Genomic DNA, 18479 nt, shown 5'->3' with positions numbered 1-18479 from the left:
TGAATATATATACCCACCTCTTTGCCTTTACTCACATTGTTCCCTAAGGCTCCCTCCCCATGTGCCCCTTACTCATCCTTTGAAGACATTCTCTGAGGACCTTACCTAGCGGTTTGTTTTACACTGTGTGTATAATACTATATGTTATAATTATTTGTATTTATGTTTTATTACCCTACTAGATTGTAAGCACAGTGATCGAGTCAGCCTCTAATTCCCCCATTGCCTGCACAATGCCTTCGCACGTAGTTGGTGTTTAACAAATATTTTTTTCAACAAGTGAATGATGAATCCACAACTTCATCAGTATACCTCACATATTGTTGCTTATCACAGCCTTTCTGTGCCTCATTCTGTCTGATTCTTGTAATGTCATCTAATTAATAGTTTTATGTAGTTTTACTCAAAAAGCTAGGAATTTTGAGGAGTTAGCCACAGTGTCAAGCCTTGAAAGGAGATTTAGGATAGGTGAAAATGTTGTAATAAGTATAAAGTGCACTCTCAAAGTTCACCAGTGACTTCCTCCTTGCCAAATTTAATAGCCCTTTCTGTCAATGAAGATCTGAATTGGAAAACTCGGCCTATCCCTCTGGTACCTTCTAAAACTCTAGTCTCCTGCTCTTTAAAATATCCTAACGAGTGATCCATACCCACATTCTCTGCTTCCTCTCCACCTACCTCCTCCTTTGAGAACTACATTTTGGCTCCTGTACTTATCTCAATCTCCTTTTCATCAAATCTAATAAGGCATTTCCTAAATTATTCTGCTTACCCTTCTTGCCACCTCATCAAGCGATATCCCCCAGCATCTGAACAGATGAAATCAGGCACGAATGTGTCCAACATTTCACCTTACTGCAGCTGAACTTTTTTTCTTCAAATGGTTATGTGTTACTAGTTTTTTCTCCATGACTTTAAACAGCACTGCTTTCCTCCTGGTCTCTGAGACATAATTTTCGAGGCATTTTTGTCCCCACATCCAGTGTTGCGGATTCACTCTATCGGTCCTCAGATCTGTCGCTTATGGTTTCCAAGGCCACTGCCCTAGCCCCTCATCCCTTCACATCTGAGTTCCTGTAGTAGCCACCTAACTGATCTTGTCTCCAATCTTCCTCCCTGAAATAGACCATATATATTGCTAAGAGTGATATCTCATATCGTATATTGCTAAGAACAGGCTTCCTCGAACATTACTTTCAGTAAATCACTCCCTGCTCAGAAGCCTTCAGTGATTCATAGAATCATAGGATGTTAGAGCTGGAAGGGACATTGAGATCACCCAACCCAGATGAGGAAACTGAAGTATACAGAGGGGAATGACTTGCCCCGGATCACACCGCTATTTATGGCAAAGCTGGGACTAGACTCTAGTGTGAGGAAACAAAGTGGCACCACTGGCCCCCTCCCACTTAGACTAACAGTTGGCCTGATCTGGCTCTTCTCTTCCACTCCTGGCTCCTGTTCCCCAGTCTAGTGGTCTTTCCACTACACCCAAGGTCAGTATAAAGGCACCTCAACATAGCCATACGAAATAGCACTTTACAGCAGGATCAGGAGAAAAAATAGAAGCCATGAGCAGGGACTGATGTAATCAGAGAAATTAAACATGACCGCACTGACTCCAGTGCCCGGCACCGTGTCTTCCCAAGTGCTTGTTGAGTTGAGAATATATGGTACTTACACATTGCTTTGTATGTTTACGTAAAGGTTTTACGTGTGTATATCTGGTCTCCTGGCAGCATTGTGAGCTTCTGGAGAACAGGGACTATATTCTGTGGCCCCTGATTGTCCAGCATAGTTTGGTGAATGAATTATTCGGTGAGGGCTAGAAAAAGAATGAAATCTGTGCATGCAGTAGATGTTAATAAAAGCCTATTGAGTGTTTTGAGTCAGTAAATATTTGTCATGCATGTATTCTATACCTGGAAATGGAGGTGGGTCAGTCATGTAATGAGCAAGGGGTAAATAATGGGGAGCCTGAGTGCTGAACTGGTATCCATGAAAATGTAAAAAATCCTAGCAAAAGGCCTCCATATACCCTGGGGGCAGGGGACTGACAGAATATAAACATGCACACTCACCCTCTGGCTGCCAAGGCAAGCTTTCTTTTTCTTGTGCTAAGCATTCCCACTTCAACCAGCCCTCATATGTGGTTTCAAGTCCCCTTCACTATCACATGCCCGTTTATATATCTTAAACTGTGGCACCCAGAGCCTAACACAATACTCCATAGGTATACTGATGAGGGCAGACGGTAGAACCATCCTCTCCCTTGTTATGAAGGCTGTACTGGAATTATTGAAGCCTTCATTATACCAGTGTAAAGTCTCCTAGTGAAACTCCCAAGTTTAAACTAAAACCTCCAAGTCTTTTTCACATACAGTGCTCTCTAGCTACACCTTCCCAATTCAGTGCTTGTCCAGTTGAACCGTTTTAAGTGCCAACTTCACGCTTCCATCTCTTATGCTTTCTATTCATTTCACTTCACAAGCATTTATTAAACCCTTCCTGTGTGTGAGACATTGTTCTGTAGTATCTCACAAGGACAAAATGAAAAACCGTCCCTGCCCTCAAGTAACTTACACATTTGTATGAGATCTGACACATCATTCAGCTTATTGAGATTTTTTTAATTCAGACTCTGTCATTCATTGCATCAAGCACCTCTCCCAATTTTGTGTCGTCCCAAGTTTTAATACATATGCTGTGTACCTCTTGGTCTAAATTACTGATAAAAGTGTTGAATAAAATTGGGTTGAAGACAGGACATTGAGACTTGCCACTGCAGACCTCCCTCCATGTTTACATTGTTTTATTAATCAATACTCTTTGGGACTAATTGTTCAGCCAATTAATTGTTGTCATATCATTTTGTCCACAATTGTATCATAAAGGTTTTGTAAAATCCGAGTGAAACTGCCTACTTTCCTGAGCTTCCAGTCTAGTAACCATATCACAAAAAGAAATGAGGTTTCAAAATAGTATGTCCTCCAAGAATTCTTTGATTGACCATGCCTAACAGGATTCCTCTGCTTTGCATCCATTTCGCACGTAGACATTCAGTTAATATAAAAATGGAGAGGATTGTAGATATTGTCCTTCTCCCACATTTGATTGATGAAATTCTGGGTTTCAAAGAGGGGGTGTGTCTTGTCCCAAAGGTCATACCTCTCTAGTTAAAGTTGAAGAGCTAGAACAAGAAGCCAGATCTCCTGAATTGCAGTCCATTGCTATCACTGGACCATGTTAATGCTTTCCATAAGTCAATAGGATGGTTTGCTTGTTAAAAATGGTAGCCTATGTGGGAACTGTGCTTTTATTCTTTTTGCCTCTGGCCTGTCCCCCACCCCAGGATGTCAGCCAGTGTTCTGAACATAGTAGGTGCCCAAAAATATTTGTGACTTTTAGGTTCCTACTAGGAAGATTATCTCTGTAGGTTCTTAAACATTCAGCTGTTCCATAAATGACAGCACTATGATGCTTTGATCTTTCTTATTTTTATTATTTTTTGCTTTGTGTTGGAACTGTGAAGAGAATGCCCTGACTGCAATAAATTGAGCTTCATGTTCCATTCCAAAAAAAATGCTTAAAATAATTTGAACAGCCACAACCTAATGAACCAAAGCTTACCAATCAACTATTGGACTTCCTTGGTATGAGTTGGGCACTTTTGAAGGTCAACAAGGTACTGTTTAATGAACCAATATAACATGCTTCAAAATTCTGTAGAGCCACATGCCAAACCCCAAAGTATAAGGCTAGCATTCAGTTCCCCTTAGCCCTAGTTCCTGTGGCCTTTTTCTTTTTGCTTTTTCAGCACACATTAAAATGATTTGGCAAGCCACAAAATCTTGTAACACATCTACTACTGTGTTAGGCATTGAGGGAGATGCAAAATTTAGATAAGACACAGCCCCTTCTCATCGGAATCTCACAGTCTAGGAAGGATATGAGACAAACACACTAATAAATAGAATACACAGTAGTACGTACTTAGGATCGTGTCCTACAGACATGTTTATATGTGGGTATTATTTGTGTGTTAAATGAATAGTGAAAAACTAGAATATGTGGTTCCAAGAGTAAAAGTGGCCATTTTCACCTGAGGTTAGACTTTCCAGGCTGGTGAGGAATTTGGAGGATCTTCAAAGAAGGTGATCCAGTAAGGACATGAAGTGGTTGAACTGGAAGATGTCTGAGGTCCTTTCCAGCTTTAAGTCTCTCATCCGGTCTCACTCCAGGTATAGGGATCAGTGTGAATGGAAGTTCAAGGCCATTTTCTGGGGACAGAGAGTAGTCTAGTTTTGCCAGTGTAAAGTACATGAGAAATAGGGTGAGATAAGAATGGAAAGGTAGGGTGGTGCCAGATTGTGGAGGGTCTTGAATGCCAACCAATGGAGTTTGAACTTTTTTTAGGTGAGAGGGAGCCACTATAGTTTTGGTTTTATTTTATGAGATAACTAGGTAGTTGAATAAGAAATATTAGTCTGGCAGAAGTATGAAGGATCTCTTGAGAGATGGGGCAGGTAAAACAGTAGCATGAAAATCCTTCTGGAGTCTGTTAACAGTACTTCCTGCAGGCAGCAAATAGGGGTATGTATTAATGTTGCAGGTATCCTACAGTCTCTCATGTGAGTCTTACGGCTGGTGGAGCCCCTGAACAGTATCTCTGGCTCAAAGGTCTTTGCGAGACAGACTTACACCCTAGGCTCTCTATGTAGGGTTGTTCATCAAGCCTTGCCTCATCTCACTCTCACCCACAAGCAGTTTTCTTCAGTAGATCCAGGCTATTAACATTCACTCAGACCTCAAATTCAGAGTTAAGATTTTTCTTTTGGGGGGCGGGGGGAGTCTGGACCTGTGATTTCAGTGTAGGAAACTCCATCTACAGATGAACATTCTAAGTTTTCAGCAGGTTAGAAAATCACCTGGTACACCAAGAAGTTAACTGACTTGTCCGTGGCCACACAGTCAATAGATATTAGGACCAGGTGTTGTTGACTGAGGATGAATCTCCACCCACTATCCCATGCTACCTCTCTATAATTAAATAGTCAAATGAGATTTGCAAAAGCATAACGCAACCAATGAGCTTTAGGCACAAGTATCTTTTATCACAATCTTCTAATGCCATTTCAAGTTGAAGTCTTTTACCTTTTTCTTCATTCTACATGAGAACCAAGCTACATTGGAATCAACCCAGAAGTTCATTATCTTGTCACAATCTTCCTTTTCCCCAGAGAATCAGGAGAGGGCCATGGGCATTTTAACTCACAAAAGATTGTCAGATAGGGGCATGGTGAGCAACCTTTTGGCATAACTTTTGTTACGGTTGCATGGGTGACAAAGTATGTCAGCACCAGAGTCCTGGACACTACACTGTGTATCTATCTGTCTATCCCTGAAATCCCCAGGACTGGCTGATTCAATAGGCTAAAATCTAATGACTGCATGAGTCATCAAAAGGCCAATGAGTGACAGAGAACAAGTGTGGCTTTGTTGTGGCTCTGCCCACCATATCTGTCTTCTCCCACCCATGTGTATCTTGTGCTTAGCACAAGACTGGCAGGTAGTAAGCACTTAGTAAAAGTTCGTTGACTTGATTTGTATTACACTTACACATCATGTGAAGCCAACTGGAAAATGCCCCAGTACTGCCAGTCCCTTTGGAAACAAAGCTTTAGGACTGTAGTCCAAAAGACAAATTCCCTACACTCACCAGCACTGACTGTTCTTTGGGTCTGTCCATTCAGTCACTTCTTAACCCATTGGGTTGTACTATCACATCACCCACATTTCTCTCCATGAAAATAGTATAACATATTTTGTTAAATTCCTTGCTAAAATCTAGGCAAACTGTATCATTCTCCTGATCTGCCAGTTCCATAGCCCTGTCACAAAAGGAAATAGGTTTAGAATGGCACGACCTCTTCTTGATGAAGGCATGTCAGTTTTCTGTATACACTTTTTCAAGATGTTCACAAACCATCTTTTTCATGATCTACTTAAAATTTTCCCAGGGAATCCACGCTAAGCTCTCTGGCTGTTAGTTTGCAGATTCTGTCGTTTTACTTTTTTTTCTTTTAGAAAATCAGAATAACCTCTGCCCTTCACCAATCCTTTGATGACTGGTTTTCTACACCTTTCAGACATCCCTGATGGTGATTCAGCCATCACAACCCACCAACTCTTTCAGCACTCAGCGATGTAGTTCATCTGAGCCAGGTGACTGACATTCATCCATCCAGGGGAGCTAGGTGCTCCCTCACAGTCTCCTTACTTATCTTGAGTATCATCAACCTATTAGCCATTTTTGGTCTGTTCTCTCAGTGCTAAGATTACTATTTTCTGTGGCAGAGAAAATAGAAGCTAAATAGGAATTGAACCCCTCTGTCTTTTTGTTAACCATTGTCGTTTCCAAGTTGTGGTCCTATCTTTTCTTTAATACTCCTCTTTTCTCCAAAATATAGCAACAACACATTTTTGTCCCCGTTCAGTTTCCTTGCCAGCCTTAGCTTATTCTGAGGTTTAGCGCTCCAAACTCTGTTCTTAGGGTTACTGTGTTATACTTTGGTATTTATCCTTTGTTCCCTTCCCTTGCCTCCATCTTCAAAAATCTAAGTTAGTTGACTGGCCCCTGTGTATCTGCATCAGTCTTTTCAGACCATTCCATTTCTCCTTCTTGTTGGAATTGTTTTCCTTTGCATCTTCAGAATTTAATTCTTGAGAGTTTTCTTTCTGTTCTGCGCAAACTTCCCTATTTTAGTACATGGAATTCTATCTATGCTTCCTCTGAACACTTTGAAATCTACTTTCCTGAAAACTAGAAAATGTGTCACATTATGCCTACCCTTCCTTCTCTTCACAGACCCTGGAAAGGAATGTACATTTTCTCACAAGATTCCTATCATTTTTACCCCAGCAGAATATCCTCCCTGTTAGTGAGAATCAGATCCAGAATAGAATTTTCCCCTTGTTGTTTCTTCCACCTTTTGAAGAATGGAATTACCATCAAACCAAAGTATCAAATTCCAGTAAGCCTTTATCCCCTACCAATGCAATAGCCAGGTCCCATAGCCAGATCACCTAATTTCCTGTTTGGAAGGCAGATTAAAATCAGTGTTAGTAGAGGAATTCAGCTTTCAGAGAGGGAGCAGGAATGACTAAATACATATGCTTGACCTCCAGGACAAAAAGAAGGCACCCCTCAGAGTTCACCAACAGGATCTTGGGTCTTCCCTCAATGGGGAAGGCTGCCAAAGCTGTAGGAGTAGGTGGTGGCACATGGAAAGGGGGAAGTGGGAGAAGATCTCAGTTGCCTCTCATCCAGTTTCCTGCCAGTCCAGATGATGCTGTTGTCCTTGTTACAAGGACACAAAGCACTCATGAGAAATAGTTTGAAAGTATTAGATATTTTGGAAAATTAGCTTTTCATCAAATGCTAGTTCTGGCAACAGAAGGAACAAAAGATGATTCATTTCTTTCCTCAGGAAAGATGGGTCGATTTCCACCAATGATGCACCACCAAATGCCTTCAGATGGCCCAGCTGCCGGCACCCATTTTCCCAGATCTCACCTTACAGAGACAATTGCAAAAACCAAGGGATCTGGTGGCAGTATGGGAGGTGGTGGTGGAAGAGGCCTTATGGGCCAGATTATCCCCATCTATGGTTTTGGAATTCTTCTCTACATCTTGTACATTCTGTTTAAGGTAAGTGGAATCTGTGTCTTCCTTCTTAATATCAGGAAAGCTAATTGAAATCAGTTACATTTAGGCTTTGAGGATCATTTTTTTTCAGCAAGAAAAGCAGTGTTGTATAGTGGCGGGAGAGCTGGCCTCAGGGCCAGGAAGACCTTAGTTCAGTGCAAACCTCCGATCCATCCTGGCTGTATGATGATACCACTCTCTAGGACTCATTCACAAGACATATGCTTCTCTCCATTGGTAGAGGACGTTTCCTCATTGTGAGTTCCCTAAACCAATAAAATTACAGGTCTAGATAAAAATTAAATTTTGTTTAGCAAGGTCTTTTATAAAGCCTTTTATTTTTCTCCAGAAATCCTTTAGCAGATAAGCTAGACAATGAATGAGAAAATAAAGCACTAGGGTACTTCTGGTACCCATTTTTAGGTAGCACAGCATCATCTCCAGTCTCATAATTTCTGTTGTGGTATGAAGCTGCCAGGTTTTAAAAATCCCCCAAAGCTCTAACATAAAGATTAGAGTTGTTTTGTTGTTTGTCTTTCATTCTTGAAGGGGGACCATGACATCAGGGAGGTAATGCAAGTGAATAGGATTTAAGTGAGGCAGGGCTGTGCAAAGTCACCAGCCTCACTTTCTCCTCTGGAGCATTTGGGTCCAGTGGCCAGATATAGATCAGGATGGCTGGAGATAGCTCCAGGTGCAGTGGGAGACTGTGGCCTTTTTAAGCTAGGGTCTTTCCTAGGTCTCAGTTTGGCCTTTTTTTTGTAAAGATTAAAGAGACAACCACTTCAGAAACCCAAGTTTAGGGAGCCACATATCTTACCCAACAAAGGACTGAGGTACCTAAGTGAAATAATACATACATACATAACATAGCCATGTATATGTGAGTATATATATGTATATATGTGTATGTGTGTGTGTGTATGTATATATATATATATATATATATATATATATATATATATATATATATATATATATATATTCACAACAACCCTGTGAGAGGGTTAAAACAAGCATTATACCCATTTGACAGAAAACCTGAGGGTCAGAAAAATTTACTTCCATGGGACCAGAGCCAGGTTTCAAACCCAGGTTTTTCTGTTAAGACCAGCATACTTTCCACTATGTCATACAGAAAAGAAAAGGTGGAAATTCCCTCTCATGTTCATCTGCTTAGGGATCTCAGATCTTGACTCTGAGATTTAGCTTTTAATTTTAATTTACTAGACATAAAGAGATGCTTCACACAGTGAGACATACCATGCCTCCACCCCCACCCCCATTGGATCTAATAATTTTGGCTGGTTTTCTGCACTTTGGTATCTGAAAGTCTAAAATGCATCCACAAAATTCAACTGTTGGGTCCTAAATATGCTTAGCCATAGCTGAATAACACAATTTTTTCTCTCTAATAAAATATCTTTCCTTTTTGCTTTCCTTATAGTTCAGTAGAAGGCATAAAAAGTATCTGAACATAGAATTTAACCCACACCCTTTTTCTTCCCAAAGAGGAGGATCCCCAGAAAGGACTTAGGAGAACTTGTTATTGCCACAGATGACTGATCTTCATGTTCCTTTTTCTCAGAAAAACAGCCACATGGGGACTAGATAATAATTGAAATAACACTACTTTGTAATTGTATGGTACCTTTCTTCCCAGGAGCTGACAGGGCTAATTTTATTTCATTGTCCAAGCATCCCCGACAGTTAGCCTGAGACAGAATGCCCCTTACCTAACCTAAAACGTGACATTTGCTAACTCCTTTGAGGGATCATTTGTGTCCTTTAAAATGGACCCTTTCTAAATAACGCCTAGCCTCCAAGCAGGATCTTCACAGGCCTGAAGGCTGTATAGCCCTGTGGATTGTCAGCATCTCCATTCCAGATATTTCAGTCAGCTTTATCAGCTGCAAGGTCCAGCCCCTTCCTGCCAGGCTCTCTTACAATGCTCTTGCAGGAAAACCAATAAGGAAGTCCTATAAATTTCCTTTATATACTTTTCTTTTCCCTAACTTGGCTAAAAAGGAAAAAAGAAACCCTTTGAAACTCTTTATTTTATGATGGTTATCACAGGATTTAGTGCTCGAGGGGACCTTAAAGAGGATTTAGTCCAACACACCACTTCTCCCTCCTCTTTCCCTCCATCATCTAGTTGCCCTGATTTTAAGACCTTGTTTTGGAACAGGGAGGGAAGGAACCTCTGGAGTTTCTTCTAAGGATGTTGCTATTTTAATTGGGCTCCTGGCTCAGCTTTGGTCTCCCAGCCTTCCATTTTTTTCCCTTTAATAATGCTGTGTCCGGTGCCTTTGGGCTTTGGATTGGCCGTTGACAGGTTCTAACCCCTTTGATTCTCAGCTCTCTTCCAAGGGGAAAACTACTACAGAAGAACGGAAATCTGCCACTGCTCTGCACGGAAATCCAAATAGGAAGATCAGTAAGTATCATTTCTGAGTGGACTAAAAAGTGTTCAGAATTTGAACAGTGACATGGCTGGTGAGATAGTATGCTGCTACCACCTACAGGAAATGGAGACATTTCCCCAAGGATGCTCAATATTAATCTAAAATTATTGTTACCTGTAATCTCCTGAAGTTTGACTCTGAACTCTCCAAGGGAAAGCATGGTGCCTGTATTGATATCAGTTTATCACTGTGGGCTAGAGGGACACAAAGCAGATTGCTGGCACTCTACTTTCTAAAAGAGATACTCCTGAATTTATTGGCAAGTCATGACTTCACGTTTGGAAAAGGTCATTAATTTGAAGGTTTCAGATCTGCTGTTAATAGATACCCCCCTTTTACAGATGGGCAAAACCAAGGCAGGAAACAGTCAAGTCCGCACATTAATTAGTGTCAGCATTAAAAATAACACCTAACACTTCTTATTCTTGTCACTCAGTGTTGATTGAGCCCTGGCATGGTCCCAGGCTTTAGAGGATTGAAACAGCAGTAGCTCACAATTTTGTAGTGTTTTAAAGTTTATAAAGTGTTTTCTTCACAGTCATCCAGTAAAGAAAGTATTATCCTCATTTTGCAAACGAGGGAGTTGGTCAGAGAGGAGACACTTGTCCAGGGTTACAGAGCTAGCCATGGGCACTGAAGCCAAGACTCAAGTCGTAGTCTGTCTAGATTGTCTAGACCATGCCTAGACAAGAAGCTTGGAGCTGGAAGAGAGAAGACATGAAAAGTAACTACAAAAGGTAGCCAGTGATTAATGAGTGTTCAGGACCTTAAGAGCTGCAGGAGTTTAGAGGGGGAGAAGTCACTTCCAGTTCTTGTGGTTATGGGGGAAGTAAAAGTGAACTGGCTTTTAAGAATTTGTGTGGGGTGGGGAGAGGGGATAGCCATGCCAGGTGGAAGGAGCAGCATAAGCAAAGACACACAGACAGTATGAATCCACTCAACTAGAAGACACACAGTGGGCAGAAATGAAAGGGCAAGCGTTGGAAGGGTTGGTTGGGCCAGATCAAGGAGGATATGCCTTCATGGTGCCCAGAGTAAGAACTGTAGAGTTTATCCTATAGGCAAAAGGGAGCCATTGAAGGTTTTTGAGCCTCGATGCTGCGGACCAATGAAGAGAGGCAAAGAATAGCTACCTTTGCCTGTGCTTTCTTTGGTAATTGTGCCATTTTATTGTTTTTTCTTATGGATTTCCTCTTAAGAGAGAAGCTTCCTATCATGTTCTAACTTCATTCTGCCAACCTTCGACATTCATGGAAAAGAAAGCTGTGACATTTTTCACACCCTCAGTGGAGGCTTAATTGTTTAACCAGCCTTGATGGAAATGCACTCAAAAATAATTTTAAAAAGATTTATGGGCTCTGTGAGGGGTAGCAGACCTAGTACCATATCTCATAATGCACTTAAACAGGGAAAGGAAATCAGATTAATACATAAGAGCAGCTGTTTTTATTATAATGGAACTAGCATTTTGGATCTGCTTTTTGTCCCTTCATTTCAGTCGACTGATTTTGTGCAGAAAATTAAAAAAAAAATACAGAGCACTTATGTGGCACTTTCCTGCTTCCCGAGCACTTTACAAACATTAGCTAATAACATAAAGGTGTGTTTCAAAATTGCTAAAGGATGCCTGAAATAGTCCTTATCTTCACCAAGATCTAAATCCATCCATCTGCAAAGGCATCCCAGGCATAGATAAAACTCTAGCCTCTATGTAGTTAATAGTCTTTCATTTCTAACTCTACCATGAATTTCATTTATGGGTTATTTAAAAACTTGTATTGTTATATTTTTAATCTCTTGATTGAAGGACTACTGTGTTTTCACCTTCCGTGGAGAAATGCTACCATTAGTGTTTAATACCACATATCTGCGTGATAAAGATCGTTTTTAAACCTCAGGAAAGCATCGTTCATTTGGGGGCCTTAGCATCCATCCTAAAGAGCTTGACAAGGTTGTGTCTTAGCCTCAGGAACAGTTTGCACTTAAGGGAAGAGAGAGAGCCATCCCCCTGCCTTTCCCCTTGAACGTCTCTTGGCTTTCTTTTTAGTGACACATTTACCATCCCAAGCGTTAGACCTGCTGTATATCAGGTCGTAACTTGTTAACCATTCACGGAAGATGCTCCTTGGAGCATTTCGGTACTCCTCAAATCTCTGTTCCTTCTTTTGGCATGAGAATTAGTAAACAGGAGACCAGTCCTGATTATCTTGACACACTCCCAGCCCTTTCAGCTACTTCCCTGGAATTTCAGACCCAAACCAGATTATAGAAGAATGTGGCAGTTACGTTGCAGAAATTAGCTTACAAAATTGTCTGTGCCTATTGGATTCTTGTTCATTTTTAGCCAATTATGAGCTTGCTCAGCTGCAAGAGAAACTGAGAGAGACAGAAGAAGCCATGGAAAAGTTAATCAACCGAGTGGGACCAAACTATGAGAGGTAGGTTTTCATAAAATAGAACTTTGCCTTTCTCCCCCATGAGAGACTACTCAGAATTTCACCCAGAATGCTTTGAGAGCTCAGCTTCTTTTTACAATTTTCCTTTTATATGGATGTCATCTTATCTATTCACTTCTACCTCATTTCTCATTTAACATCTCCATATTTGTAAATACAGCCACAGTCTTCAAAGAGGAAAAAACACGGTCAAGCTCGTAAAGAGTACTAGAAGTGTGATTCCCCACACACACTAATGTAGAATTGTTCATTGCGCCTACCTCAAAAGCAAAATAATTTCCATTCTTTTATCAGTCGGGTTAAGAAACAGTGGTGGGCACAGTGATTTAATTTGACTGGTAGCCCAGTACAATAAGAAAGAGACATACTTGTTCTTTCACAAAAAGATACTGATTTCCTTCATCTTACTTCAATTTTCCTGTAAAGTTTCATTCTGGGCAAGGATCCTGTTGTCATCTGATCAAAGTAAGCTAGTTCCTGCCAATTTTACTAGCAAACCCAATTTGCTAATAAAAGATGGAAAAAAACAACTTGAGGGGGTTGTATGTGTTTTTCTTTGATAACTGAATAGTCCAGTATTGTTAAGTCTAAACAGTTATGTTCTGCAGAAAGAACACACTGCTGTAAAATTGCCTACCTTGATGTATTTTTAAAATAAAGTAGTGCATTGTTCTGTAGCAACCTGCTAAGGGTTATTGAAATGATACATCCCTGTGCCAGAAATGTTGCTGAATTATTGAAGAATTCTTCATGAAATATGGTTTGTGTTTCTATTATATGAAAGGGAAATGCTGCTAGGCAGGAAAAGCCGGTGAAATGCTCTTGGGTTTGTAATATCAGTCGTCCTCAGCTTGATGGAAAACATAACTTTAAAATGTGAACAGAACAATTATAATATTTAAACCTCTCTGGGAGCTGTTACTGGAATGGAAACTCCCTGATGTGTATAAAAATCAGAAGCAGAACACACACAAGTAAATCACATCTCTAGGTTGTGTATTAAACAATAAGCATTTGGGGCAATTAAGACCCAAACTTGGATTGTACCAGCCCATCATTTCAGCTCTCAGCATGGAAAGGAAGCATATACATCAAAGAAGCAAGTGTATCACCATGAACTTTCAGTTATTAGTAAATAAATCCTGATAAGTGAGTTAGATAGTTAAAAGCTAGAGGAGACAATTGCTCGGCTATCTGAAAGGAGGGACATTTAGTGTTTCCTATATAATTTAGTATGGTGCTTTCGATTATTCATGCAGGAAACATAGGTGTTCATATATTATGTAGCGATGACTCTCTAATAGGCACATAATAAGTATTCGGTAAATACTTGTTGAATGAAGAGAGTGATTAGGCCAACTAAACCATATGACAAGGAGCTAGCGGGGCCAAGAGATGCAGCAGAGTAGCAGCTTGGCATGGTGGTGAGCAGCACAAGTGTTGGTGGGATGCCACAAATGACTGTGGTTTTCACCTGAAAACCTTTCCACAGCACAAAAGGCTTTGGAGCCAACGCAGCCTTTCTAGTGATTGGAGGGGATTGTCCTCTGCTTGTCTTCCCCGGGGAGGTTATTGCCAACTGTGCACTTTATATACGAGCTAGTCTTCTTGCTTGAGGAGAAAGTGGAAGGACTTTCTTCTCTCTGGCTTATTAAGCAGGTCTCAAAAAACTGCACAGTAGTAGAAGGAAGGAGATTTGGCTACGGCATCAGTCGATGAAAAAAAAAGTAAGGATTTTAATTGAGTGCTCACATAGCTTCTGCTCCTCTGTTATTCTCTACCCAGCTCAGAGTAGGCCTGGTGTTTTGCATTTAGTTCTGAATGCTCCGTTTTTCTTTTTCTCTTTCTTTCTTCCTTCTCTTTTTTTGGAGGCAGTCAGGGTCACACAGCTAGTGAGGCCAGATTTGAACCACATCCTCTTGATGCCAGGGCTGGGGCTCTATCCACATCGTCACCTAGCTGCTCCATTTTCAGATTTTTTGTTGTTCAGTCGTTTCAGTTGTGTATGACTCTCTGTGACCCCGTTTGGTGTTTTCTTGGCAAAGATCTTGGAGTGGTTTGCCATTTCCTTCTCCAGCTCATTTTACAGATGAGGCAAAGAGGGTAAAGTGACTTGCCCAGGGTCACACAGACAGTAAGTGTCTGAGGTTGGATTTGGTTTCAGGTCTTCCTGACTCCAGGCCTGGAGCTCTTCACCAGCAGCAATTCCCCAAAGTGATGAGAACGGTGAAGGGACCAGAAACCATTTCATAGGAAGTCTGGTTAAAGGAAGTGGGTGTTCCTAGCCTGGCAATGGGAAGACCGGGCAGATGTGTGAAGGAGGAATTGGTGGGGGAGACCTTGGCCACAGGTGGCAGAACTAGATAAAGCTACAGGAAGGCAGATTTGAGCTTGGGATAAGGAGGGAAAAGAAGAAAGGGAACAAGCATTTATTAAGTACCTCCTTGTACAGACACTGTGCCAAGTAAGCACATTACAAATATGATTTTATCTGATACATAAGGAGTTCCCTGCCCCCAAATAGGAATGTCTACAAGGGAACAGGCAGTCCTATGGGGTAGTGAGTTCCATGTCACTGAAACTGTTCAAGAAGAGCCTAGATGTGTATTTGTGACGGATGTCGGTAGAAGGAGTTCATGTAATGAGCCGAATTCTTTATTATCTCTTCTAGCGGTCAGACTCTAATCACCAGTTTAGCGGAGAAAACACTGGACTTGGGGGGTCAGAAAACCAGGGTTCAGATCCCAGCTCCATCACTTAGTGGTTGTGTGATGTTGGCCCAAGTTTGCTCCGTTGTAAAAGTGGGATGATAATCGATCAACAAGCCTTTATCCGATGCCTGCTGTGTGCCAGGCACTGAGCTAGGTGCTGAGGATGCCCTCAGAGAGCTTCAATTCTAAAGGGCATCTGGGTGGCTTGGCGGATAGAGCCCCCGGCCGGAATCTGGAAGAACTGCGTTCAAATCCAGCCCCAGACACTTACTGGTTGTGTGGCAGCTGGGCACCTCACTTAACTTCTGTTTGTCTTAGTTTCTCCAGCAGTAGTATGGAGATAATGATAGCACCTACTTCTCAAAGTTGTCGTGAGGACCAAATGAGATAGTGATTATAAAGCACGCGGCACAGTGCCTGGCACATTGTAGGCACTGTATAAATGTTAATTATTATTATAGTGGAGAAAAAGGTGTATTTACATACATAAGATTGCACTATCTATATAAATGCACATATATAGAGATATATAGACAGGGTAATATAGAGGAAGGGGCACCAGTAGCCGAGGGAATCAGAAAAAGCCTCATAGATTTTAAAAAGTGGCCCTCGAACTGTGTCTTGAAGAACACTAGGGAACCTTAGAGGCATAAGTAAGGAGGAAGTACATTCTGGGAGAGCCAGTACAAAGGTTTGGAGGTGGGAAATGAAATATACAGTATGAGGAACAAGAACTCCATTTTGATTGGATCGTAGGGAGCTCGAAGGGGAGTAAAATATAATTTCTGGAAAGTCAGGTCGGGGACCAGCAGGTGAAAGGTTTTAGATGCAAGCACAGGCATTTACATTTGTTCCTCACATTAATAAGGCACTACTGAAGTTTGTTGTGGAGGGGATTCGCATGGTCAGACCTGGCCTTGGAAGCTGAGTGGAGAATAGGTTGAAGAAGGGAGAGGCTGGAGGCAGGGAAACCAAAGACCAGTTAGGAGGCTGCTGCAACAGTGCAGGCAAAAGGTGATAAAGGCTTAAACAACAGCGGTGACTTTGTGGGTGGAGAGAGGGGAGACATGGAAGATGTTGTGGAGACAGAGATGACAAGATCTGGCATCTAATTAGACGTAAGGGAGGAAGGAGGGTGGGGTGTCGAGGGTGGCGCCGAGGTCTCAAGCCTGGGTGACTGAAAGGATGGCACATCACTGTCCTCGGAGAATTGTTGCAGGTATCAAATGAGGAGATGCATGTATGGCATCTTGCAGGCTTCATCACGCTCCAGAAATCTAAGCTGCTGTCCTATGATTCTTTGAGTGAATGGTTCTTAAATCTTGAAGCACGCAGCTTTCTTTTTGAAGTCTCACTGTAGCCCACACAAAACATGTTGAATCCTTGTTAAAAAGTGTACTAGATATCCATTGGCTTGCCATTCATGTAATTCTGTGAGATTTAAAAGCTCTTTCCTCAAATACACATACATATTTTACATGTAAGGATGCCGTAGTATTGCTGATAAACTTAGAAAGCTTGAATTTTAAGGACATTTTTAGGAATTGGTGAAATGAGAGATAATGAGATGACTTGAAGTACTTTGAAAAACTTGAGACAGAGATGCCTGGAGGAAGAATTACGCATAATGCATTTTGTTGGAACACTTTCTGCTATTGCAAACCAGGACTGATACTTCACTTTAGAGACTCGTTGTGCGTGTGTGTTTGGGGCAGGACTGGGCTGATCTTCTAACCCATGTCATATGAAATGCATTATGTAGGCAAGCCCAGCTTTTGGAAGAAGCATGTTTGGAAGCCGTGCATAAGAGTAGATCCCTTCATCCAGCAGGCATTTATTAAGTACCTTCTTTGACAAGAATCACCAGGTGAACACGGACATCTTACAGCCTAGTCAGATAGTTCACCGGGAGGCAGATCATCACCAAGCAGAATCCTGAGCGCACAGGCTGTTGTCATTGACCAGACATTCAGAGAATCCATCAGATAGTGGGGGCGAGGAGATAACAAGGGAAGTTTAGGTCTATAGCAAATCATTGAAATACACAGTCACAGAAGGTAGGGGTAGGTTCTTCTTGTTGTTCATTCGTGTCCAGCTCACCTAGTAAGTATCTGAGGCCATATCTGCCCTGCGAATTAATAGGAGCCTCCATAATATAAATACTTTATGGATAGAAATCCTCCTCGAAGCCTCAGAACATCCCAGTGAAGGAAGCCAAATTCTTCTGTTCTCATTTGACAGATGAGAATTCTTGAGTGCCGGGGAGGTCACATAGACCACAAACTACCTGGAGCAGCAGAGCTGAGAGCCCAGGCCCCACAGCTCTTGGCTCAGTGCTCTGGACCCCTCCCCACCACCCACCCCCTTGCGCTGTGTGCCTGCATCATCAGCATGCGATCTCAGATGCGTGGAGGGGGGACGGTCACATTTTCTTTCATGTACTTTGTGCTCTGGGCCAAGCTTTTCGATGAAGAGGCTGATTTTCACTCCATAATGTACAGGGTAATGAGGGAACAATCCGTATATCATAAAAATAGAAATTAGTACATCTGGGCTCCCATTTCTAAGTCTTTTTACTTAGTTGTTGTGTCCTAGGGCTGTTCGCTTAAGCAGACTATGCCTTAGCTCAGCTACATGCTGCATACTACCTGCCTTTTAAGAGTTTGCCGAGGCTTCGTTATTTAAAAATTTGTACAGAGCTTTAGCGCTCACAGGCAAAAATCTGTCTTAAGTCTGAAAAGTATTATTAGATGATATTTAAAAAAACCTTTAATCCATCTCCAGGTTAACATCAGTTTCTGAGATGGAACATTTCTGGAATTTCAAGTGCAAACCTTGTTATTATGGAGGGAACACCAGTGTAGGGACTTCAAAGGATTGTGAGTCTATCTAGACAAGCTATAAATTAAGGACCCTTCTTTGCCCACCGTCCAAGCCCAGGAGATGTGTCTAATGAGAAAGATTTGATCAGGCAGGATAACCTATAGGACTAGGGAGGATCTCATGATGCCCATCTTCACAGAAGAATAGAACAGGTGGTATGCACAGCGTTCTGCAACAACAAATAAACAGAATAAATACAGAGGGGAAAGGCAGCCCACTCAGTGCAATGGGTATAAAAACTGAAGAAGAAAATAAA

At 41.6% G+C, this 18479-nt stretch overlaps 1 protein-coding gene across 2 annotated transcripts in view; it reads left to right on the top strand.

The window, feature by feature from the left end:
• RIC3 (RIC3 acetylcholine receptor chaperone) overlaps positions 1–18479 on the top strand; it is a 39587-nt gene that overhangs the window by 7261 nt on the left and 13847 nt on the right. Inside the window, exons 2-4 of one of the 2 annotated variants that reach the window (XM_036763387.1) lie at positions 7491–7711; positions 10067–10145; positions 12518–12611. In XM_036763387.1, coding sequence (XP_036619282.1) covers positions 7491–7711; positions 10067–10145; positions 12518–12611 — 394 coding nt within the window. Of the gene's footprint in view, positions 1–7490; positions 7712–10066; positions 10146–12517; positions 12616–18479 lie in introns of those variants that run through there. The other variant, XM_036763388.1, reaches the window with a different exon arrangement.

This window comes from Trichosurus vulpecula, chromosome 6 (assembly GCF_011100635.1).
Source record: "Trichosurus vulpecula isolate mTriVul1 chromosome 6, mTriVul1.pri, whole genome shotgun sequence".
Lineage (NCBI taxonomy): Eukaryota > Metazoa > Chordata > Mammalia > Diprotodontia > Phalangeridae > Trichosurus > Trichosurus vulpecula.
Note: the sequence above shows the minus strand (reverse complement) of the source record. Positions and strands in the feature narration are given on the sequence as shown.